General features: G+C 39.8%; 2 protein-coding genes across 2 annotated transcripts in view; one reads left to right on the forward strand and one right to left on the reverse strand.

Moving 5' to 3' along the window:
* Window positions 1-603: 603 nt before the first annotated feature.
* On the reverse strand, window positions 604-8421 carry clul1 (clusterin-like 1 (retinal)). The gene is made up of 8 exons (XM_034183195.1): window positions 8312-8421; window positions 6162-6310; window positions 4060-4230; window positions 3406-3844; window positions 2346-2468; window positions 2056-2270; window positions 1792-1961; window positions 604-1204 (listed from the first exon to the last, which is right to left on the reverse strand). The coding sequence occupies exons 1-8, from the start codon at window positions 8415-8417 to the stop codon at window positions 1189-1191; spliced, it is 1389 nt and encodes a 462-aa protein (XP_034039086.1). The 5' UTR covers window positions 8418-8421; the 3' UTR covers window positions 604-1188.
* A 7130-nt stretch (window positions 8422-15551) lies between these two features.
* The window catches only part of LOC117521291 (collectin-12-like), a 141806-nt gene continuing 132604 nt past the window's right edge, over window positions 15552-24753 (forward strand). The window contains exons 1-2 of the mRNA XM_034182612.1: window positions 15552-15702; window positions 20696-20746. Coding sequence (XP_034038503.1) covers window positions 15696-15702; window positions 20696-20746 — 58 coding nt within the window. The 5' untranslated portion in view covers window positions 15552-15695. The remainder of the gene's footprint in view (window positions 15703-20695; window positions 20747-24753) is intronic.

Raw genomic sequence — 24753 nt, forward strand, 5'->3', positions numbered from 1 at the left:
CAAATGATTCTGGAGGGAGGGCCGAACCATGGTGACTTCTTACCTTCTGTTAAACAATATCAACATGTTGTCCAGTATGTACTAAAAGACACAATCTCTTCATGGTGTAGCGCTTATGAAGAAAAGCAGTTTGGAAAATACAGTTCAACACCAAAATTTAGCTTACATGAAGTTTGACCAAAACATGATAAAACCTTAAAGGAAAAATCCAATATTTGTTCATCTGTATTTTTACATGGTTTGGGCTTCTTCATTTTACTCAGGGTGAAAGCCATTTTAATTGGTGCAGTATTCATGTAGAACACAAACAGCAACAACCTAACCGGCTGCACAATGTAATTGTACAGGGCAAGCTAAAAGCAATGAAATACGTTTTGTCGCTGCTGCACAGGTGAAAATGTAATTGGAAGTCTCATGCCTCTCATTTGCATTCAACTTGTAATGAGTCAGTGGAGAGCAGATACCAGATAATGGCAAGGCTAAGGTAAGCACCTATAACTATCATTTTAATAAGCTTTACATTTAGGAATGTAAACAAACAGTTAACTCTGTCGGTATCCTCTTCATGCTAGGAGACATTTCTACTGACATTTTTGTTCAGGGGTGAGATGCAACGGTTTACTGAGTATTTTAGCTTATCTCGTGCCATTGCATTGTGTAGTGTGTTAGCCCATAACTGTGTTAGTATTCTAAATTAAAGATGCCTTGATTTAAAATAATTTTTGTCACAAGTGAAAACATGATTCAGAATACATTTTTAAAAAATTAGAGCCCAGGTTGAAAAATATCAGAGTTGCCATTTAAGTATTTAAGTCAATTTTCAGTGTGTCCCATGCGAGTATGGTGAAACTGGCCCAAATGGTAAATGATTGTTGGGAAAGAAAAGCCTAGAAGCCGGTTCAGACCGGGATCTGGCTGAAGCCAGTCTGAGGTGTTTCACAGGAATTTAAGGGTAATAGCATTAGTGGCTTCAGATCTTAATGGAAAATAATTTGTACATTTCCTCAGTCTAGATGGTGATTTGTTTCCAGTCTACAAAAAATGTAAAATCCTGCTTAACATTCTGACTTCGACTGTCAACAAACTGAGACGATCACATTCTGTTTCCTAGTGGATGACGATCAATATTTCTACTGCACAGGAACATCATTTTCCTAGACGCAGAGGAAAGGTGAATTTAGTGGGGTTTCATTCATCCTCGTACCTACCAAACACAAAGTAAACACAATATGTTAGTCATCTGTTTAATACATGAAAATATAACAATGTCAATCAAAAGGTACAAAACTAGTTTTTCACAAGGAAAAAGGGAAATATAATTTTTTTTAAAGTCATGAAATTTCTGTGGCAAAATTTGCTAAACCTCAGTGGAATAGGGGTTAGAAACGACCACTGGAAGTCCCAACGTCATTCATGATCTTTGTTCACGGCGTAATGAGGACAGGTGGCCGATACCTTTTCTCTCTTCTTTTTACCTCCTCAACTGAAATCAGTGATGTACCCCTTTTACTGCTGGGCTAGCAAGAAGAATCATCAAGGAGTCCAAGAAAAAAGTTGGAACCTTCTACACAGAAAACCACTGCCCAAAACACTGAGCCACCTACCACCTCCCCCAAAAGTACATCAAGTCCAAAAAAGGTAAGTAATGGCATGCTGCGAGCAAAGCTGCCTCATGGCTTTATTACACCATTTCTCCCTCACACATCTTCCTCATTCACATGAACATTTTTTCCCTGCAATAGAAAATCTCAGTAAAATGAACATGATTCAAAGACCAGGTGCGATTCTTACCTGACCATTTCCTTGTATTTGTTCAGACCCTCCTGGGTGATGTACTGGATGAAGGCCGGGTCCTGCAGCTCCAGCTGACCAGGGACAGAGATGGTAATTGGGGGCAAGTTGAGTATAACAACCTCAACTTTGGTCTCACCCTCAGGTTCATTCTGGCTGTTTGGCGCCACCTGGAGAGTGAGGGGAGTTATTTTCCACCTAACTTTCTCCGTTCTTATGTTTCTCTGTTCCTTGAGTCCATGCGTTACCCTTTGTCCTCCTCACCATTGAGACATGGAAGATGTTTTCAGGAGTGTTGTCGTTGGTGACCACCTGAGCTACCCAGCTGTGTTCGGCAGCCATGTCGCTGAGCCAGCTAACTGTTTCATCAATATGGTGTTGGACAATAGACCGGATGTCTTCATACTGCTCTTTGACCACATCCATCAGCTGGGAAATGTCATCCAGTTCCACATGAAGTTCACGCACAGTGGGGCACTCTGAGGGTGAAAAAATGAGGTTAGGTGTGAACCTGACGGGATGGCACTCCGGTGAGAGTGGTGGTGGTGTTTGACCTGTAAGCAGGGTTCCCTGACAGGCTTTGCACTGGTTCTGCAGTTGCCAGCAGTCTGAAGTCTGTTTGCGAAGGTTTCTGCACAGCTTTCTGTTCTGTAGAAAATGGGGGAAAATCTCCTTCCCTGCACCCAGCACAAAACACAATAAAACATGTTTAGACATGCCAAGCAACAAATATGACCTCTGCAATGAAAAAGGTGGCATTTGGTTTGAAAATTTTACAGCCCAAATTCAGGTTTTAGTTTCTAAAACTCTGCCCCTAAATGTGCAGCGACATTATATGAACTAGTGACCTATAGTGAACTATGGACTATAATATAGCCCATAGTATAATTCAGTCGCATGCACTGGTGCCCTGCTTTGCTGACACCACGAAGCCACCTTTGGTTCTGGATGTTAACTACCTACAGTATATATGCCACAGCCAGATTAAGTGTGGGAGTCCCCTTGGTCTTCTCCAGTCGCTAGGGTCCACCAAATTCTGCCCATGAAATGGCTGTAAAACAAACACTGTAAAGTGTAAAAACAAAAAAAGCAAAAAAAAACTGACTATTGAAGAAGTAAGTCTTATATAGACCCACTTGAGCTACCACTTTTTTCTTGCATTCCACAGAATGAAGTGGATGTGAGTCTACGACTCCCCCTGGATGGGACACCGGTCCAATCAATGCGGGTTACATCCTCAAGCAAGGTCAGTACTCATTTACAGTTGGCTGGAGTGGAACGATGCCAGTTAGATGTCTTATCCAAGAATTCAGACAGGTAATGTGACAAGAATCTACATATTGAACAACCAACGTCCTATCCCACTGAGCTCCAGTTATACAGTACAATACCAAATGTGAATTAATAATGTGTGTTTTAAATTTTTCCACATTCACCCTGCCCCATTTTTTGCTGAGTTAACAGGTTTTATTGCAGAGTATCAACAGGTTTTTAACCATCATAATTACTGCAGTACACTTGTTCACCACTATGTGCCACTAAGGGCATAAATCTGATTTGGTTATCAAGGCCTGTAGAGTCTCTGTTCCTGTTGGTGTCCTTGGGTTACGTTACCTTTCCTCTTGGCTTCATTCACCACCTCTTTCTGTCTGTCAAACATCCGGGTCACTGCAGCTCCAAATTCCTCCATCACACTCCTGCTGAAGTCATAGAAAGAGTCCAGAAGCTCATCCAAGCCCAAACCCTGCAAGAAGCCCGAGTCACGGCTTGGGTAGAAAGGATCGGAGGTGTCCTTCTCCATCAGGGCAGTGGTTCTGTTAAGGAAGGCCGTCTGCAGGACTGCATCAAGTTTGCCCCTCATCCTGGAGACCACTGCGGCACTGCGGTTCACCAGTGTGTCCACCATATTGACCAGGCGGTTGAAGGAACTCTCAATCTGGGTGATGTCTGTGTCAGACTCTTCATGTCCCTGGTTGACCAGGATGTCCCCAGTGTCCGTACGAGGTTGACCTAAGCCAAAGCGCTTGGACACTCCGTGGAAAAAGCTCTCTACCTGAAGTGTGAAAAGTGCAGCAAGACACTATTTAGAACATAAGTATGGAGGTGATTTTAGTGTTGCCTTGGAGCCGGACTGGAATGAACTACAGTACAGGGTCAAACGAAGAAGAACATAGACAAAGTCAGGCCAAGGCAATGTTTAACATTATAAAAACAGGAGCTGTTTTTGATTTGTTTGTTTGTTTGTTGTTGTTGTTTTTTCAGCCATACCTTGGCATGAAAAGCAGAAAAGCCTCTGCGGCAGTTGGAGGTATAGAAGGTTCTGCATGCATCCTCCAGACAGGGTCTGCACTCCTCCCACTTAGCCTGCAGGGACTCCTTACACTGCTCCTCGGCATACCTCAGCTTCTCTGTTACTTCCTGAGCCAGTTCAACTGCCCCCTAGTGGCAACAAGAGCTTTATTTCTTCTCACCTCCAGAGGCGAGGTTATATTTTCACCCACATCAGTGTGTTTGCTGAGTTATTCACAAGTAAACAGGATTACACAAAAACCAATGCAACTATTTTTAATGAAACTTGGTGGACGAGTGGAGTACTGAGAAAAAAAATTATATTATCTGGTCACATTTCTGATCAACTGATGTACATATTTACATCATGTTAATCCAACAGACTTTGTTTTCAGTGTGGGCTGTGTAAGATCTTATTAAATTTTAGGATAAATCCATAAGAAGGGCACGGTAGTAGATTCAAAGCTCAGTGACTGGGACCACAATTCAGCACTCAGGAGCAAAGATCAGGTATCAAGACCAGAATTCAGCACTCGGGATCAAAGGTCAGGTATCAGGACGGGAATTCAGCATTCAAGAGCAAAGGTCAGGAATCAGGATCAAAATGCAGCACTCAGGAGCAAAGGTCAGGCATGAGGACCAGAATTCAGCACTCAGGAGCAAAGACCAGATATCAGGACCAGAATTCAGCACTCAGGATCAATGATCAGGTATCAGGACCAGAATTCAGCACTCAGGATCAAAGGTCAGGTATCAGGACCAGAATTCAGCACTCAAGAGCAAAGGTCAGGAATCAGGATCAAAATGCAGCACTCAGGAGCAAAGGTCAGGCATGAGGACCAGAATTCAGCACTCAGGAGCAAAGGTGAGGTATCAGGACCAGAATTCAGCACTCAGGAGCAAAGACCAGATATCAGGACCAGAATTCAGCACTCAGGATCAATGATCAGGTATCAGGACCAGAATTCAGCACTCAGGATCAAAGGTCAGGTATCAGGACCAGAATTCAGCACTCAAGAGCAAAGGTCAGGAGTCAGAATCAAAATGCAGCACTCAGGAGCAAAGGTCAGGGATGAAGACCAGAATTCAGCACTCAGGAGCAAAGACCAGATATCAGGACCAGAATTCAGCACTTGGGATCAAAGGTCAGGTATCAGGACCAGAATTTAGCACTCAAGAGCAAAGGTCAGGAATCAGGATCAAAATGCAGCACTCAGGAGCAAAGTTCAAGCATGAGGACCAGAATTCAGCACTCAGGAGCAAAGGTCAGGGATGAAGACCAGAATTCAGCACTCAGGAGCAAAGGTCAGAAATCAGGATCAAAATGCAGCACTCTGGATTAAAGATCAAAAATCAGGATCAAATTTCAGCACACATGAGCAAAGTTCAGAAATTAGGATCAAAATTCAGCATTCAGGATAGATAAGCAATTGGAATCAAAGATCTGGGTTAGATTCAAAGATTAGAGGTAAGGATCAAAAGCCAGGAACACCGTCAAAAATTAGCCATCAAAGTCCAGTGATCAGGGCTTGAATATCAGTAATCTGGATGAAAGATCAAAGGTCCACAACCATAACAATTAATGCACCAATGTTCATGAGAAAAGCTATTCATATATATATATATATATATATATATATATATATATATATATATATATATATATATATATATATATATATATATATATATATATATATATATATATATCCTCCTTGTTCTGGATCAACATAAAAATGTACACAGTAAGTTATGCAGTGTTAAGTTAACACTGCAGTGAGGTTTTGTTGTCCATCATAGTGTTGAAATCAAATCTGCAGACTCTCCAGCATGTTCCTCTGTTCCACTCCTGAGGCCACACCTTCCCACAAAGTGTCATTAAATTTCATTATAAACATATCACAATTTCCTGCTGATAAACAGGATTTTCATCATCACTTCTAAAATTAGGTGGAAAAATATAAACATTTCATCAACTGTCATTATGCAGAATACAGTATGATATCAAACAACTCCCTGAATGTGCATCATAAAGCCGATGATTTAAAACTCTACATTTTGAATATTTTAGGTCGGCTCACCTTCTTCTTCTCACTGCTGTGTCGAAGGGACATCATGAGGTGTTTGTGCTTCTTCTCGTTCATCCACATCACCTCTTTCATCTGCTTCACCCCGTACAGGGCCTGCTGCACCTCCCCGTTCACAAGCTTCTCACCATCCAGAGACAAATCTGAGGGACAGAAGGACAACTGAGAGCAGCTTCAGTCAGTGGAAGTACAACAACACACAACAACAGTTGGGCAGCATAACAAAAGAATTGTTCATTTTGTGATAAAAGCATGGAATTTGGAACACATATTTTAAATTAACTAATGTTTATTTTCAGATATGGAGCCATCCTGGAACTGACCTCTAATGAGCTACAGGGGTCAATAAAGAGTCACACAGGGATCAAAATTTAAAAATGCTCCGATCATGTTGAAAACTATACCATATTATTTGTCTGATAATAATGATCCCAAAAAGATATAGTTCGGATGATCTATGATTGAATGTTCTGGAGTTATGGGGTAAAAACAGCAAAAATTGTGACAAAGGTCAGTTTCAGTTTGTACAGGGGTCAAACGTTAAAGTTGCTCCAATTTTGGTAAAACATGATGCAAATTATTGGTTGAGTTAATAGGATTAATAAATGGAATAGTTTTGACTGTGCTGAATGCTTGGTCTCCAAAGTAAAGGTCAAACAACATCGAACTCCATTGGATTCTATGATGTATGACATATGTTACCCCGTAACATGATAACTAAGCATGACAAATGGTGCAGACTATTCCTTTTTAAAATGCTATTAACTCGACCAATAATTTGCATCTTTTTTTTTTTTTTTTTTTTTTTACCAAAATTGGAGCAACTTTAACTTTTGACCCCTGTACAAACTGAAACTGATCTTTGTCACCATTTTTGCTGTTTTTACCCCATAACTCCATAGAATTCAGTCGCAGATAGTCCAAACTATACCTTTTTGGAATAGCTATGATCAGACAAATAATGTGGTATAGTTTTCAACATGATTGGAGCATTTTTAAATTTTGACCCCTGTTCAATTCTTTATTGACCCCTGTAGCTCATTAGAGGTCAGCTCCAGGATGGCTCCATATCTGAAAATAAACAATAGTTAATTTAGAATATACATGCCAAATTCCATGCTTTTATCACGAAATGAACAATTTTTATGGAAATTTTAGCTAAGCTGCACCATTACAAACAAGTAGTGACTGACTGATTGATTGATTGATTGATTGATTGATTGATTGATTGATTGATTGATTGATTGATTGATTGATTGATTGATTGATTGATTTTTATAGAGACCATGATGCCTACATAAAACATGAATAATTTGAAGAATGGCTGGTTGTATTCACAGCATGTAGGGCCCCAATCAGGCCCTGTACCGAATTAAAGAAATTCATCAAATTTGCATTTTAAAATTTCATTTTAAAGAAAGAAGTTGCTATCTTTCTTTCTTTTGGTATGTGTTCACTCTGATACAAAAAATGCCAACAATCCCTCAATAATGAAAAGACTGTAGGAACAATGAAAATAAATTCAACCGGATGTTCTCATAAATGGCAAGAAATTGCCAAAAATAATTAACATTTTATTTCCTAAACAAAAGAGATGTATTCTAAAGATTAAATAATTAAAATTTTATTACCTAAAAAAATAAAGAGATTGTATGAGATGTATTTTAAAGGTTAAACAGTGGTCCTACATTTGAGTTACTTATTTATTTGCAAATATTAGTTAGCTACTTTTTAATTATTTCAAAACTTTTTAGTAACAATAAACAGGCCTAAAGCCTTTGCACACAATACCACATGTAGAAACATGTTGTATATTAAATGTTCCAAAAAAAAAACTTTTATTTTATTTATTTATTTTACTGACAAAAACAATGTTGTTTTTTTTTCATGGTGATGAACATATTTTAAAATTACTATACAAGCTGTGAAATACGTACATCGATAAAGTTTCTCTTTCACAATTTATGATGACTGGCAGATGTGCCATATTGGTTTATTCATTCTTTCTTTCTTTCTTTCTTAAGGATGACACATGCTCCCGTGATGAAGAAGGCATCATGTCCGATTTTATCATATCATCACCCCAGTATACCATGAGGGGTCACAATTTCAGGTTTTGTGAAGCGTGTTTTATTTGAACTCACGTTTCAACGTGTCCTCCTCTGACACTCCTTTGGTTTGGCCCCCAGGAGCCGAATAGAGGACCCCTAGTGTCACCACCACAAGAGCCACCGTCAGCCGTGAAGTCATTCTGGACTCTAGCGAGCACTGGCAGAGGAACACAAAGACGACACGCACATAAAATAAAGCAAAACAGCAGCTGGTGTGAAGTCTGTCTGATCAAGATACCTAATAGGATTTATTTAAGCTTGTGTCGAAACATCAACAATGGCCTGGTGCTGGTGCAGGTCTGCCACTTGGGGGCGCCATCTTGTCACCTACAGCCACAACAGAAGAGCCGCTCATCCTGCTCCACACTTTGTTTTATCAAAGGAGTCATTTAGTTAGTGGGGGAAAAAAAAAATGAGTGCTCTTTACGTCGCCTTCAGTCTTTACTATGTTGGTTATATTTTGAGGCGTTTTGATTGTAAAGGTGAAAATCATCCCAAGTAACCAATTCTTCTTTGTTTCACTTCTGTCAACCCCAGAGCTACAGACAGGCATCTATAATTATTATTTTGGGTTTCTGTTCTCTAAAAACACTACTTTTCTATTCTCATATTAATATAACAGGAAGGTGATAAATCTGCATTCCAATTAAAAATTCATTAATTCATTTTCTGTATCCCTTTATTCCAATTAAGGATTGGGGGAGGGGGGGGGGGGTCCCAGTGGTCATTGGGTGAGAGGCGGCGTACATCCTGGACACGGTGCCAGTCTCACATCATTCCAATCAATATGACATTTCAAATTACAGTACAATTGTTTCCAAATGTGATAGAATATAGACGCTGAGTAATATTTAATATAAAATAATACATAACTTTAAAATTAGATGTTTTCTCTCTCTCTCTCTCTGTCTCGTGCTCTCTCTCTCTCTCTCTCCCTCAGTCTCTGGATGATAACCCTTAATCCAGCTCAGAGAGCTGTGATCTTTGTGTATGAGGGGGGAGTTGCCATGGTTACTGTTGCTAGGTAATAAACCAGTCAAAGGTGGACACACATACATCTGTCTTTTATATAAGATATATGTGGTAAATAGTATAAGTGACATTATGGCAGCATCCGAAAATATTAGCATTATGTGCACATGCAGGGTATGCACTCCCCCCATGCTTTTAGATGCTACGATTAGCAAATTTTCCTCCTCTTTTAGACTTTTATGACATGGCATGACCGTGCGTTTCCTATACGGCCGATTTGATTGGGCTGTATGTCCTGGGTTTGCTCACTGAGACACACCCACTGAGCCAGTTTACGATGACGACACGCCTACCCAGTCTCTGGCAGACACACCCTTCCTGGATGGAGAGGGGGCGTGGTGAACGTTGGATTTACAATGACTAATCAACTACTTTGTTTTGAGTCATTTTCGAAAAGTCCACGTTTTAAAATTTAATTTTGACTTTTCAAATGTGAATATTTCTGTGTTTCTTTATTCCTGTCTTACAGTTACTTGTATATCTTTAGACTGGACAAAACAAGACATTTGAGGACATAATCTTGGGTTTTGGGAACAGGCGACCAACATTTTTCGCCATGACAATAATCCTTAATTGCAGCCCTCATGAACAAAGTTCCTTTTTAATTATTGTGACATTCACAAAAACCTAAAAGCTGGACATCTGCTTTTCTTTTCTTTTAAGATGTATCATTTGTTTCCAGGTTTGACACTTAAAACAATTAGAGGTCTCCAGATCTTCCAGAATGCAACTGGTCAAATTTTGACCCAAACACAAACATGTGATCACATGACTCCAGTGTTGCCATCTCTTCATTGGTTGCTTGTTCATGTGAGGACAGATTTTAAAGTTTTGTTGTTGACTTTTAAGATTTTGCATGGCTGTGTACCATTCTGTATGGCCCATTTGATTGGACCATATGTTCTGGTGCGTGCCTCAAGATCACAGTGGACGGGCCTGTGATGTGTCCCAAAGGTTTGGAAAGAATCGTCAGGTCGTCGATCCTTTGGATTTCATGCACTGTGGCTATGGAACAAACTGCTGGCTGAGATTAGCCAGTCGAGTTCTATTGACAAATTTTAAATCTAGATTAAAGGTACATCTTGTCTTGATAGGGGAAATGTGTATTGTTCAGTGTTTTGATTTTTTTATGTCATTTATTTTACTATTCATTTTTTCCTATTTTACTATTCATTTATTTTACTATTCATCAACAATTCACATTGTTTACATCTGAAATATGTATTGTATACTGATATATAGATATATATATATATATACATATATATATATATATATATACATATATATATATATGTGTGTGTGTGTGTGTGTGTGTGTGTGTGTGTGTGTGTGTGTGTGTGTGTGTGTGTGTGTGTGTGTGTGTGCGCATGAGTGTAAGAATGTGTATGAATAGAGTACAGTTTAAAAGGTGGCTGTAAACATTTAGGGCAGTGATTATGAAACACTGGGGGCACATTTAGGGTGGTGGGCTGACAGAAAACTCAACTTATAGTTGTGTCCCTACACCTTATGGGCAACTTACTTGCTATTATTATTATTATTATTATTAGTGTTATTGTTATTATTTCAGTGTGTATGGGGCAGTTTTGGGTACAAGTACCGGAACCTGTTTTTGGTGACCTACATAATCTCATATTTCCTCTTTAAAGTCACATTGTTTTGATTATTAGGAGTAAAATATAGTACTCTTTCCTTCTTCTGTCAACACTAACCCAAGTCGACTTATAACAACTTTGCCGAAGCTTTTAAACTTCAAAGCCTGGCATTAAGAGTAAGAGTTTAAAACCTCTGGATGAGATGCGTAGTAAGAAAAATGATAGCGTCCACCTCATCTTGAGACAAACAGCGTTTGGTTGTGGGTGCTTTGCGGAGGTGCTCACAGCGTTTGATCAAATCACAAAAATCCAGACTCACTTCACTGATAGCTCTGTCTCTGCTCAGCCATGTGAGCAGTTACGCGATTTGTTATCCACATGGGATTTACAGACAATTAAGATGTCTGTGTCTGTCTGTCTGCCTGCCTACACCTGAAGCCAAAAAGCAGAGAATGGACTCAGATTACATTTTGCTGGAAGACAGTTGCAGAGTGTAGCAAGAGTTTTTATTAAATGCTGGTGAAGCTCCAGACAGATTGTTTGTAGCCAGAGTGATCCAGGTGTCATGAACACTTTAAATGTTCTCAAAAGTTCCGACGCATCTTAATCCTCGATTGTAAACAGCGTATGCTGAACATCCTGGTCAGGTCATGTGACAATGCTTGAATTTGTGTCCCCATGACAACGTGACCAAAATGACACAGTGTGTGTTTAAGTGTTGACCCGTTTAACAGTACTAATGCTCATGTTTAACTGGCTTGGACCACATTTCTTGAACAAATTCAAACAAAACAGGTTAGGAAAATAGTTGAGACACGTCATATTGTTTTTTGTTTTGTTTTTTTTACCATTAAAATAAGTAAAATTCAACATGGCAATGAGCTGCTCAGTGAATTTACCTGATTCTGTTACTTTTTAAACATAAAAACAGATAAATTAATTACATTACTATAAAGTGCATTATGAAACAATTTATACATATTGGAAACTAAACAAAATCTTACTGTAGTATGTTGGTCTTATTTTTAAGGGATCTTGATGACTTTTTGGGTTATTTTTTTAAATGAGCTTTTTGTCTTATGAAACAAATCAGGAAAAAAGTGTTGAGAAATCTGCCAATTTCTTGTTCAATTTAGCAAAAACATTAAACATTTGCACCTCATGATGTTTCAGATTTGATGGGCAGAATTAGATACACCATAAATGTTACAGAGCAAAAACAGACTCTGGCAGGACTCCAAAAAGAGTTAAACTAACTCTATCATGGTGTTAAATTAACTTACAATTATCATGGAAACATAAACTCTGTTTGAATGCAGCGTATGGTGAAAGAATCTCGGGGTTCAGATGCAGTTCCCAGTATCACTAAAATAACAAATTTATCATCAGTTTAAATCAGTGTGCAAAATATTAAAGACTTTGAAAAAACAACTCTATTTTACTTGTAGAATTCTGTGACTTTTCCAATGCATTTTCCTTTTTATCTCCATTTAAAACTGCAGTTTTATCCATTACAAAAATGGAGCTATTGGGTTTCTACTGGGTTCATCCCTTCAAACACAGATAGATATGCGGTTATATTGCAATGAAAAATATCAAACTTAGTGCATTATACAAAAAAACTGGAAGAATGTATCAATACTGTAAAATGTTTATACTGAAAATGCATCTTTATGATAAGAAATAGACATTTACTTTAAAAGTAGAGGTTTAAAATCAGTTATAATTTTACAATAAATGTCTCAGAACACACTCACCAATGCAAGGTTGATGGTTCGGCAGCAAAACCAAAATGTTGAGTTTGGACATAATCTGCAGGTGTCTTAAACCGACTACATCTATTTGTACTCTTTCCACTCTGGCCTTATCCAATTACTGTCTTTGCTGAATGTGGACGCACTAATCCGGTATTCTCCCCACTTGTGCCAGTTATGCTTGTTTAGTTTCGTAGAAAATGTTTGCTTTGTTAAAGCAGAAATACAGTTTAGACAGAGACAATATCATCTAAACTTCTCACAGAGAAACCAGCAAGTTGTTCTTACAGAAACTTCAGCTGCACATTGTAAAATGTTTGCTTTGTTTTTGTATGAATGAAACTGTGATAATAAAATTTTTTGGTGAGGAATCAAGGATAGTCCATTTGCTGAACAGAGTAAAAATGAGAGTATCCGAGTCAGTTTAGGACAAACATACTGAAACGTGGATTGCGATGCAGCAGTTATTGTTGTTGCTTTGCAGCAACAAATGTTCTGGGTCTGATTCCAGATGTGACTTTTTGGAGGTTGGAATTCATGTTTGTTTTTTGGATGTTTTGGCTTCATCTCATCATCACAAGATGTACAGATTGAATTAAATGGATGCAACGTCTAATAGGATAAGGATGAAAAAAATATTAAAAATATATATATATGTTTTAATTTAAGGACACATGATTTGGGAAGATTGTTCTTCCGCAAAGCTGCATTATTTGAAGACATCAGCTTTATGTTACATATTTGACAGCTGGAAATGTTACTGTCATGTAAGAGGTCTCAGCACATAAACACTTTCAAGAAGTGATCGACAACACCATTAGAAATTATCAAAAGTTGGAAACCACAAGGCAGCTCAGATTATTTTTAGCAAAGGAACCATTCCTCTCAGTAGGAAAGTGTTCATAATCTCTGGTGGAATGTGATGGACGTGGTGTTCCTCTGACCCTCAGCTCTTCACTGGTGACCTCAGATATGTGCCCTCTTTGCGTGTTGTAACCCAGAAAACGTGCTCGTCTGTGGATTCTAATCAAAAGCAGCCTGTGCTTTACTGCAGCGATGCCATCTACACCTGCAGAAAGGTTCTCCCTGTTTTTACTCTGTTAGTCAACCGACATATGAAACAGAAGATAATTTTTTAAAAGTCCTGTTCTTAGTTGTTTGATGTTAAAACTCTTCCATAAACAGCCAATTCAGTGTTTTATGGTTGTGACAATCATGACAGTATGGAGTCTTGGAAAGAAGAGACAAACAGGTGCAGATCATAAACTCCTTTACACACGACTGAAAGTCAGTCGTGTGTAAAGGAGTTTAAGTGCTGGAGCATACAAACGGGGAACCGGGGATCTGAGAGTCAGACTGAGGGCTATTTGAGAGTGTTTTCACCTTATAATTTTTACTAATTGATCAAGATCAAAGATCATGTTCAAAGGTCAGCAGATATAATTCATTGCTTCATCATTTTTGGTCTTAAATCTGACCTTTGATTCTAATCTCTCCTATTTAATCACTGAACTTTGATCTTTACTGCTGACTTCTGAGCACTCATCACTGATCCTGAACGCTGTGTGTTTTCACTGCTGTTTGTTTGTCTGTCTTGCTTTAATCCTGTAATTAAGATCAAAGAAATTTGGATCAAGATGAAGATCCTGATCTTTAATCCTTATCGCTGAGCAAAGACCCTGAAACCAAGATTGATTTAATCCTATAATCAGCATGGACTGAATCAGGGCCAAAATAAAAGGAACCGAGATCAAAGCTGTGAAACTAAGTCAATGTCAGGATCAACAGAGCCAGGATCAAAGCTCAAAGGCAGGATCAAAGTGACCAGGAATAAAGATTAAAGATGCAATAACGGTCAACAGAATCAGGATCAATGCAAGGAGGGCTGATGTAATCCCTCCATGCTCTGAACAAACATCATTTATTTTTATGACGTCCATGTGAATTCAACATAACACGTCTTATATCAATCAATCACAAATATTTTGATTATAAGTACAAACTTGAGAATCTCTTTAACCCTACTAATTGCTGAGATGTAGCAGGAAATATGTTTTCCACACCAGGGTTTTGTTGACCTTTACACTTGTTAAATCTTCTCCAAAAGTCAATCATCTGGAGATCATCTGCCCAAGTAATATTCCCATCATGTTTGGTGAAAATCCGTCAAGCTGTTTTTAAAATTATTTTGTTCTCAGACAGACAGACAGACAGACAGACAGACACACACACAGAGGATCTATTACAGCCGTCGGGGTAAATATAAAAGTTTAAAGGATCAAAGGCAGGATTTATCTTTTGATCAGGATCAAAAATCAATGCCCAGGATCAAAGATCAGTAAAGAGAGTAGATCAGTCTCAAAGTTCAGTGATCTAAATCTCAGTAAGTTCAGCTCTCAGCATCAAAGAAGAAATGCTTCACCTCTTAATTGGAGATGTGAGCGTTTGCGCGCATGGCTGCGCCTCGTACATGCGCACACGCACGGCGGCCCTGCAGATGTCGGTGGAGGGGGGGCACGTGGTTTGTCCGCGAGCGCGGCACGTCCCCACAGGTTTAGGATTCCAGCACTTTTTTTTTTTTTTTTTACGCGTCCCCGCACGCGGAGCTGGATCAGGATCCGGATCCAAACCTCACATCAGCACCTCACATCAGCACCTTTCCAAGCAGAATGATAAATTAGATTTCTCTCTCTCTCTCTCCCTCTTTACTTGCGTTTTAAAGCCCTGGACGTTTATTCTTGTTATTATTTTTTATTTATTTATTTATTTTTTACTTCCAGCGAAGTTTTTCTTCCTGCAGCATCTGAGGTGGAAGTTTAAATTTATACCTGCTGGCAGGGAGGAGGATCCCCGCGGACGACTCACGGATGGAGCTCTGATATATTTCGATTTCTGATTTTACTCTGAAATAAGTCACCAGTGGATGACGGGATACGAATCCAAGGTGTCAAAGGAATTTTGGAGCCAGTGGCTTTGAAAAATGTGGATGTGACTTCAAACGTCAGCGCGACACTTCCAGAGTCCTGTTGCACAATGAAAGGTAAGATCACGTAAAAAAATAAATAAAATAAAATAAATAAATAATAATAATGATGAATAAATAAATATAAAGTGCTTCACACACCACTGCGTGGCGTGTTTCTGCTCACACGCTCGTCTCTTTGTCACTTCTGTGCGCTTTCTCTTTAATCGGAGACGTGTGGAATGCGTGGGCTCCAACTTTACGTCTGACATCTGGTTTGGATTAAAGCAGCCAGTTTGGGATTGTTTTGCATCTGGCTGCTGCTGCTGCTGCTGCTGCTGCACATCACACGCTGACCTGCGCAAAACACATCCACTCACAGCACAGCAAGAAGATCAGAGCTTTACCCGGAGGACAAACACTTTCTACTGGTTTTTAGGGGTGACCAGGGGCGGATCAAGATTTAGATGAGGGGGTTGAACAGGTGGGGACACCCCCCCCCCCCCGCCGCTGGGAAATTCTATGGCCTTTTCTTGCATTCTACAGCTATTCTAGTAATTGTATGGTAATCATTTTTAGTATACAATTTTCTTGTGAACTCAGGAAATTTAATTCTGTTTGGACTAGCATTCATCAGTCAGCCTTCATTTATGCAACACTTTTCCCATATTTGATCACAACTTTGGTCAACGGCTTGGGAAGTTTGGTGGGGGAGCTGCACCCCCTTGACCCCCCCCCCCCCCCCTCCATCCCCCACCCGGTCCACTACTGGGAGACTGGGGATGTTTGTTATACACAATTTCCCCTTTTTCAATAGCCTCAAGTTGAAGTTCTGTATTATAATCGCCTTCAGAATGGTTAAGGTCTCATTTATGTGGCAGCCTGTACCCTGTAAAATGCAATAATACATATACACAGTTTGGTCCATAAGTATTTGGACAAATGTGTTATTTTTGTCATTTCACTCCTGCACACCACCACAGTGAAGTTGCCGCCCAGATGTGATAATGAAGTGTGGGCTTTCAACTTTAATTCAAGGGGGTTAACAAAAATATCATTAAATAATTTCAGCCATATTTTTGTATATAGAGTCTGTCCACTTTCAAAGGACATAACTTGACATACTAACATCTTTTTCAATATGATTTTCATCACATAAGTCAGGAGATGGGTACATAAAAATTTCCTGGTCACTTTATGTCTCTTGAACCTCATTTGCATCAATCATTAAGAAATACAAATGATATAGTACTGTTGTAAGACAAATCTGTATGAAGTAGGCAGCTGTCAAAATTTTTTTGATAATCCCCTTGAAATAAAGATGAAAGTCTGCATTGAGAACACATCTCGATTGTTTCTTTTCCAGTATAATACAGGAATGTACAGATGCAAAATTACAAATCTGTCACTATCCAATTAATTCTGGACCTAATGATAAATAGATCAAATAGATCCTGCCTTTGAGCTCTGATCTGTGATCTTGATTCTTTCAAAATGGATTACAAGATTAATCGGGGTATAAATTCAGCAATCACAATCACAGGTCAGGATGTTCCCCTTGATCCTGATACTTTTGATGCTGAAATCCAGATCAAAGGTCATCACTCAGGATCAAAGATGAGTGGTCAATGAGTGATCAGGATCAACGTTGTGTGTCAAAGATAAGCAATCAGGGTAAAAGTTGAATAATCAGGAGCGAAGGTCTGGGTCAAAGATAAAAGCTCAGGATTACACTTAAACAGCCTGGGTCAAACATCAGGATCAAAGCTTGGTGATCATGATCAAAGGTCAGCTATCACATTCAAAGATTAGGGTTCAGGTTCAAAGGTCACTGATCAAAGCTTTGTGATCAGAATCTAAGTTCAGCAAATTGAACAGCAATCAGGATTAAAGTTAAGGATCAAAGATGAGGGATCATAAAAGGTCAGTAATCAGAAAACAAAGATGACTGATTGTGTCAAAGGACTGTCTGTCTGTCCATAGGTACAGTTTGGTCCAGATCAAATCTGGCTCTGGTGGGAAAACAACTAAAATAAAGGGGACTGTGGCTCAGACACAAACTCTACAGAGCTCCTTTCTCTTTTGCACAGTTAAATTTAGAGTTTGTTTTGTCCTAAACAAAATCCAAGTAGCAATACCTTTTCCAAACAGCATTTTCCCTGCAGCAGTGGAAACATTGCCCAGACTGAATGCATGCTGATAATCTTTGTATTCAGCAGATGCAGATGTTTCTTGGTTGAGCAGTTTTTTTTACATCAACACCAAATATCATTCCAATTAGCTGAAAAACATGTGTGGTACCGTGACTCTGAAGTGGTGTGCAAGTTGCTCAGAAACAAAACAGGAAAGAAAGTCTTGAGACAGGCAAATTCCACAAATAAATGTTTCCAGATTGATGCAATTGTTCGAATTCTACTCGTCACCTCTGAACTCTCCTGGATGAGGCTTTAAGAGTCATTGAGCCAGACCACAGATTTACGTAATTATCAGAAGATATACTGCACAAAAATGTTTTAAAATGATCAGCTGTGTACTTAGGATACTGCAATCAGTGCTGCCTTTTCTCCACACCTGTGGACCATTCTTTTGTTTTTGGTGTCCGTGTGGATGAGTGCGGTCTACAGGGACACACGGATTATGGTGATGCTGGAACAACAACAAAAAGTCACCAAAGCACATTTCAGAGGCATGAGACTTGCTTAAGGGGAAACTCCAGGATTTTTCAACCTGAGCTCTATTTTCAGATGTTTTTGGGGAGTTGATGGTTTAAAGGCTAAAGTGGAAGGCTTGAGACCAGAGGAGCCAACGGTTCAATTCCCTGTCAAACAGGAAAATTCTAAAAATCCCTTGGGCAAGGTGTTTAATCCCCAGGTTGCTCTTGGTGTGTAGTTGAACTCCTTGCGTGGCAACACCCTGACACTGGTGGGTAGGTAAATGTGAGCCATCATTGTAAAGCGCTTTGAGCATCTGTATTGGTTAGAAATGCAGCCCATTTATAGGTTCATCCTTTCACTTTGGACAAAAGCGATTTAAATTTGCACAGTCTTGATTTAGAATTTAGAATGAGGTAAAAGGGGTAGGTGTATTTGCTTCTACCTACACCCTTCTGGTTAGTTGGGTTAACTGAGAAATCAGTTTTGTTTTGTTTTATTTTGTACTGAAAAGTCTCTCCTTTTTTTTTGAACCAACATAAAAGTTTATTCATTCATTAATTCTTTCAGAATGCAAACACCACCAGGGGCTGAACAGTTATATAATGTAACTGTATGGTTCAGGCTAAAAATGTATACACACACACACACACACACACACACACACACACACACACACACACACACACACACACACACACACACACACACACTTGTATAAAATTTGCATTGTAGTGCAAAGACAGAACCCCTGATCAGTAATTGGCTGGTGACCAGAGTTGCCCAGCGGACAGGAGGTTCAGGAAACCAGCTAACTGTATAATCGGTCATTCAAAAAAAATGTTTCTTGACTATTAGTGAGGTAAACATGCACACCTTCACCCTGACAGGGATTCTCCCCATGCCAACAGACACATCTAATGAAGCAGGTTACTGAAAATGTTCTTAGCTTGCCCCATACAATAATATTATGTAGTACGGATTCACACAATCTGCTTGAGAAGTCAGCTGGGAGTAGAAGATCTGCTTGGGAAGTCAGCTGGGAGTAGACGATCTGCTTGAGAAGTCAGCTGGGAGTAGAAGATCTGCTTGGGAAGTCAGCTGGGAGTAGACGATCTGCTTGAGAAGTCAGCTGGGAGTAGACGATCTGCTTGAGAAGTCAGCTGGGAGTAGACGATCTGCTTGGGAAGTCAACTGGGAGTAGACGATCTGCTTGAGAAGTCAGCTGGGAGTAGACGATCTGCTTGGGAAGTCAACTGGGAGTAGACGATCTGCTTGGGAAGTCAGGTGTCATCCATCCTAATAAGATGACCCACCCACCGAAGCTGGTTCTTGATGGTGACACACTCGACGCTCTGGAGCTTGGCTTCAGGTAGGACGCTGATGTTGGAACGGTAGTCTTCCCACCTGATGTGGAGGATACTCCCCATGCAGCATTGGTGGAATCGCTCAAAGGTCTTTAGATGCTGGCGGTAGGTGGACCAGGTCTCAGATCCATACACCATGGTTGGCCTGCTGACAGCTTTGTAGTCAAGGATTTTCATCACATGCTGAAGGTTTCTGTTGTTGAAAACACGGGTGCGAAGCTGGACATCCTGCACATTTGAGTCTGTGCTGAATCTCATCATCGATGATGCCATTTGATAACACGTGGCTGCCCAGGTATGCAAAGTGGGTCACATTCTCCAGCACCTATCTGTGTAATTTCACATGCCGTTTTGGATTGCCCATGCTGGATGGAGGCTGAAACAGGACCTGTGTCTTCTTCAGGTTGATGTGAAGCCCAAGCTTGTTGTAGGCTTCATTGAAGGTTTCAAGGATTTTCTGAAGACCTTCTTCCATATAGGATGACACGCTGCTGTCGTCAGCATACTGAAAGTGCAGGAGTGAAGGTGGTGGTGATTTTCTTCTCGGCTCTCAGTCAGCTCTCTGTACATGATGTGAATTAATGGTGGCATCTCATCCTTGATCAAGTTGTTGCCACAAAGATGGTGAAGTGTAGGGATGATGACGCAGCCCTGTTTTACTCCTGATTGAACATTGAAGGCTTCAGTTTTTGTGCCATTTAGCAGAACTGTGGCAGACATATCATTGTGGAGAAGCCTCAGGATCTTGATGAATTTCTTTGCACAGCCCATTTTGCTCAGGATGTTCCACAAAAGTGGGTGTGGCAAGCTGTCAAATGCCTTTACTGCACCGATTAAAATTGTTTGTCTTAAATGAGAACTGCTGTTTGCACTGAAAGACACGCCCACTGAGCCAGTCTGCACTCTACGCACCATGTCCGTATGACACGCCCCCAAAGCAGCAGCAGTTTCTTTCCATTTAAAGAGACAGGCTGAATAATGAGTATGATCTGACCCCTTTAAATGCAGGTCAAAGTCCATTATTTGTTCATCCATATCTGTGTTCTCTTCCAGACGACTTTACTGATGAGGAGGAGGTGCAGTACTTCGGTTATAAGCGGTTTGGTAAGTGTTTTGTGACTTCTTTGCCTCTGCCATTCAACTGCACACGACACCAGAGTGATTCCAGATTTCCCCTTACTGATGCAGAAAATGTCAAGAAAATTCTTTCCCCAAGCGTAACCCGCCAAACTAAAACATTCTTGGCTTTTAAACAGGATGAGCTCTTTTTTCTCAAAAGCCTTTTTATTTTTGGCTGATGGCTTCATTTTTATTTCTCTGTATTACAATTCCAGTGGAAAAGGAAAATTCCAGCATCCTGGGTTTTCCTGACCAGTCGTCTGACTTTGCAGAATGATCATTGTGTAGTTTTATTCTGTGAAAATAACTCAGAATGGATTAGTCAGTCCTTTTTTCTCCTGTTGCCCTCCTCTTTTTACACCCATATGTGGCAGCATGTGCAGCTTTGTTGTTATCCTGTGTGCCCGTCCATGTGTGAACAAAACAACTCAAAGTTTTGATCCACTTTGAACTAAAGATAGTGGAATGATTGAGGATTATCTAAGTATAAACTGACGTGAAACTGAGAAAAATCAGTTAAAAGGTCAAAAGTTGGTCCCAAACCTTAAAAACAAGTGGATCTCAGAAAATTAAGCTTTTTTTGTGGGTGGGCTTCATAGATAATTGGCAAAGCTTCTGGGGAAAACCTGGTCTTGTTAGGAGAGACGGCATCCATCCCACTTTGGATGGAGCAGCTCTCATTTCTAGAAATCTGGCCAATTTTCTTAAATCCTCCAAACCGTGACTATCCAGGGTTGGGACCAGGAAGCAGAGCTGTGGTCTTACACACCTCTCTGCAGCTTCTCTCCCCCTGCCATCCCCTCATTACCCCATCCCCGTAGAGACGGTGCCTGCTCCCAGACTATCAATAACCAGCAAAAATCTATTTAAGCATAAAAATTCAAAAAGAAAAAATAATATAGCACCTTCAACTGCACCACAGACTAAAACAGTTAAATGTGGTCTATTAAACATTAGGTCTCTCTCTTCTAAGTCCCTGTTGGTAAATGATATAATAATTGATCAACATATTGATTTATTCTGCCTAACAGAAACCTGGTTACAGCAGGATGAATTTGTTAGTTTAAATGAGTCAACACCCCCGAGTCACACTAACTGTCAGAATGCTCGTAGCACGGGCCGAGGCGGAGGATTAGCAGCAATCTTCCATTCCAGCTTATTAATTAATCAAAAACCCAGACAGAGCTTTAATTCATTTGAAAGCTTGTCTCTTAGTCTTGTCCATCCAAATTGGAAGTCCCAAAAACCAGTTTTATTTGTTATTATCTATCGTCCACCTGGTCGTTACTGTGAGTTTCTCTGTGAATTTTCAGACCTTTTGTCTGACTTAGTGCTTAGCTCAGATAAGATAATTATAGTGGGCGATTTTAACATCCACACAGATGCTGAGAATGACAGCCTCAACACTGCATTTAATCTATTATTAGACTCTATTGGCTTTGCTCAAAAAGTAAATGAGTCCACCCACCACTTTAATCATATCTTAGATCTTGTTCTGACTTATGGTATGGAAATAGAAGACTTAACAGTATTCCCTGAAAACTCCCTTCTGTCTGATCATTTCTTAATAACATTTACATTTACTCTGATGGACTACCCAGCAGTAGGGAATAAGTTTCATTACACTAGAAGTCTTTCAGAAAGCGCTGTAACTAGGTTTAAGGATATGATTCCTTCTTTATGTTCTCTAATGCCATATAACAACACAGTGCAGAGTAGCTACCTAAACTCTGTAAGGGAGATAGAGTATCTCGTCAATAGTTTTACATCCTCATTGAAGACAACTTTGGATGCTGTAGCTCCTCTGAAAAAGAGAGCTTTAAATCAGAAGTGTCTGACTCCGTGGTATAACTCACAAACTCGTAGCTTAAAGCAGATAACCCGTAAGTTGGAGAGGAAATGGCGTCTCACTAATTTAGAAGATCTTCACTTAGCCTGGAAAAAGAGTCTGTTGCTCTATAAAAAAGCCCTCCGTAAAGCTAGGACATCTTTCTACTCATCACTAATTGAAGAAAATAAGAACAACCCCAGGTTTCTTTTCAGCACTGTAGCCAGGCTGACAAAGAGTCAGAGCTCTATTGAGCTGAGTATTCCATTAACTTTAACTAGTAATGACTTCATGACTTTCTTTGCTAACAAAATTTTAACTGTTAGAGAAAAAATTACTCATAACCATCCCAAAGACGTATCGTTATCTTTGGCTGCTTTCAGTTCTGTCTGAGTTATTTTCATTAGTTACTTCATCCAAACCGTCAACATGTTTATTAGACCCCATTCCTACCAGGCTGCTCAAGGAAGCCCTACCATTATTTAATGCTTCGATCTTAAATATGATCAATCTATCTTTGTTAGTTGGCTATGTACCACAGGCTTTTAAGGTGGCAGTAATTAAACCATTACTTAAAAAGCCATCACTTGACCCAGCTATCTTAGCTAATTATAGGCCAATCTCCAACCTTCCTTTTCTCTCAAAAATTCTTGAAAGGGTAGTTGTAAAACAGCTAACTGATCATCTGCAGAGGAATGGTCTATTTGAAGAGTTTCAGTCAGGTTTTAGAATTCATCATAGTACAGAAACAGCATTAGTGAAGGTTACAAATGATCTTCTTATGGCCTCGGACAGTGGACTCATCTCTGTGCTTGTTCTGTTAGACCTCAGTGCTGCTTTTGATACTGTTGACCATAAAATTTTATTACAGAGATTAGAGCATGCCATAGGTATTAAAGGCACTGCGCTGCGGTGGTTTGAATCATATTTGTCTAATAGATTACAATTTGTTCATGTAAATGGGAATCTTCTTCACAGACTAAAGTTAATTATGGAGTTCCACAAGGTTCTGTGCTAGGACCAATTTTATTCACTTTATATATGCTTCCCTTAGGCAGTATTATTAGACGGTATTGCTTAAATTTTCATTGTTATGCAGATGATACCCAGCTTTATCTATCCATGAAGCCAGAGGACACACACCAATTAGCTAAACTGCAGGATTGTCTTACAGACATAAAGACATGGATGACCTCTAATTTCCTGCTTTTAAACTCAGATAAAACTGAAGTTATTGTACTTGGCCCCACAATCTTAGAAACATGGTGTCTAACCAGATCCTTACTCTGGATGGCATTACCCTGACCTCTAGTAATACTGTGAGAAATCTTGGAGTCATTTTTGATCAGGATATGTCATTCAAAGCGCATATTAAACAAATATGTAGGACTGCTTTTTTGCATTTACGCAATATCTCTAAAATTAGAAAGGTCTTGTCTCAGAGTGATGCTGAAAAACTAATTCATGCATTTATTTCCTCTAGGCTGGACTATTGTAATTCATTATTATCAGGTTGTCCTAAAAGTTCCCTAAAAAGCCTTCAGTTAATTCAAAATGCTGCAGCTAGAGTACTGACGGGGACTGGAAGGAGAGAGCATATCTCACCCATATTGGCCTCTCTTCATTGGCTTCCTGTTAATTCTAGAATAGAATTTAAAATTCTTCTTCTTACTTATAAGGTTTTGAATAATCAGGTCCCATCTTATCTTAGGGACCTCGTAGTACCATATCACCCCAATAGAGCGCTTCGCTCTCAGACTGCAGGCTTACTTGTAGTTCCTAGGGTTTGTAAGAGTAGAATGGGAGGCAGAGCCTTCAGCTTTCAGGCTCCTCTCCTGTGGAACCAGCTCCCAATTCAGATCAGGGAGACAGACACCCTCTCTACTTTTAAGATTAGGCTTAAAACTTTCCTTTTTGCTAAAGCTTATAGTTAGGGCTGGATCAGGTGACCCTGAACCATCCCTTAGTTATGCTGCTATAGACGTAGACTGCTGGGGGGTTCCCATGATGCACTGTTTCTTTCTCTTTTTGCTCTGTATGCACCACTCTGCATTTAATCATTAGTGATCAATCTCTGCTCCCCTCCACAGCATGTCTTTTTCCTGGTTCTCTCCCTCAGCCCCAACCAGTCCCAGCAGAAGACTGCCCCTCCCTGAGCCTGGTT

Source organism: Thalassophryne amazonica, chromosome 12 (genome assembly GCF_902500255.1).
Source record: "Thalassophryne amazonica chromosome 12, fThaAma1.1, whole genome shotgun sequence".
Taxonomy (NCBI): Eukaryota; Metazoa; Chordata; class Actinopteri; order Batrachoidiformes; family Batrachoididae; genus Thalassophryne; species Thalassophryne amazonica.

Bases quoted from the DNA above. Each gene is read 5' to 3' on its own strand.
- clul1 (XM_034183195.1), bottom strand. From the start codon at position 8,417: ATGACTTCACGGCTGACGGTGGCTCTTGTGGTGGTGACACTAGGGGTC. The intron at 6,311-8,311 runs GTGAGTTCAAAT...TCTGTCCCTCAG, and splicing joins AGAGGAGGACACGTTGAAAC to ATTTGTCTCTGGATGGTGAG. The intron at 4,231-6,161 runs GTGAGCCGACCT...TGTTGCCACTAG, and splicing joins ACAGCAGTGAGAAGAAGAAG to GGGGCAGTTGAACTGGCTCA.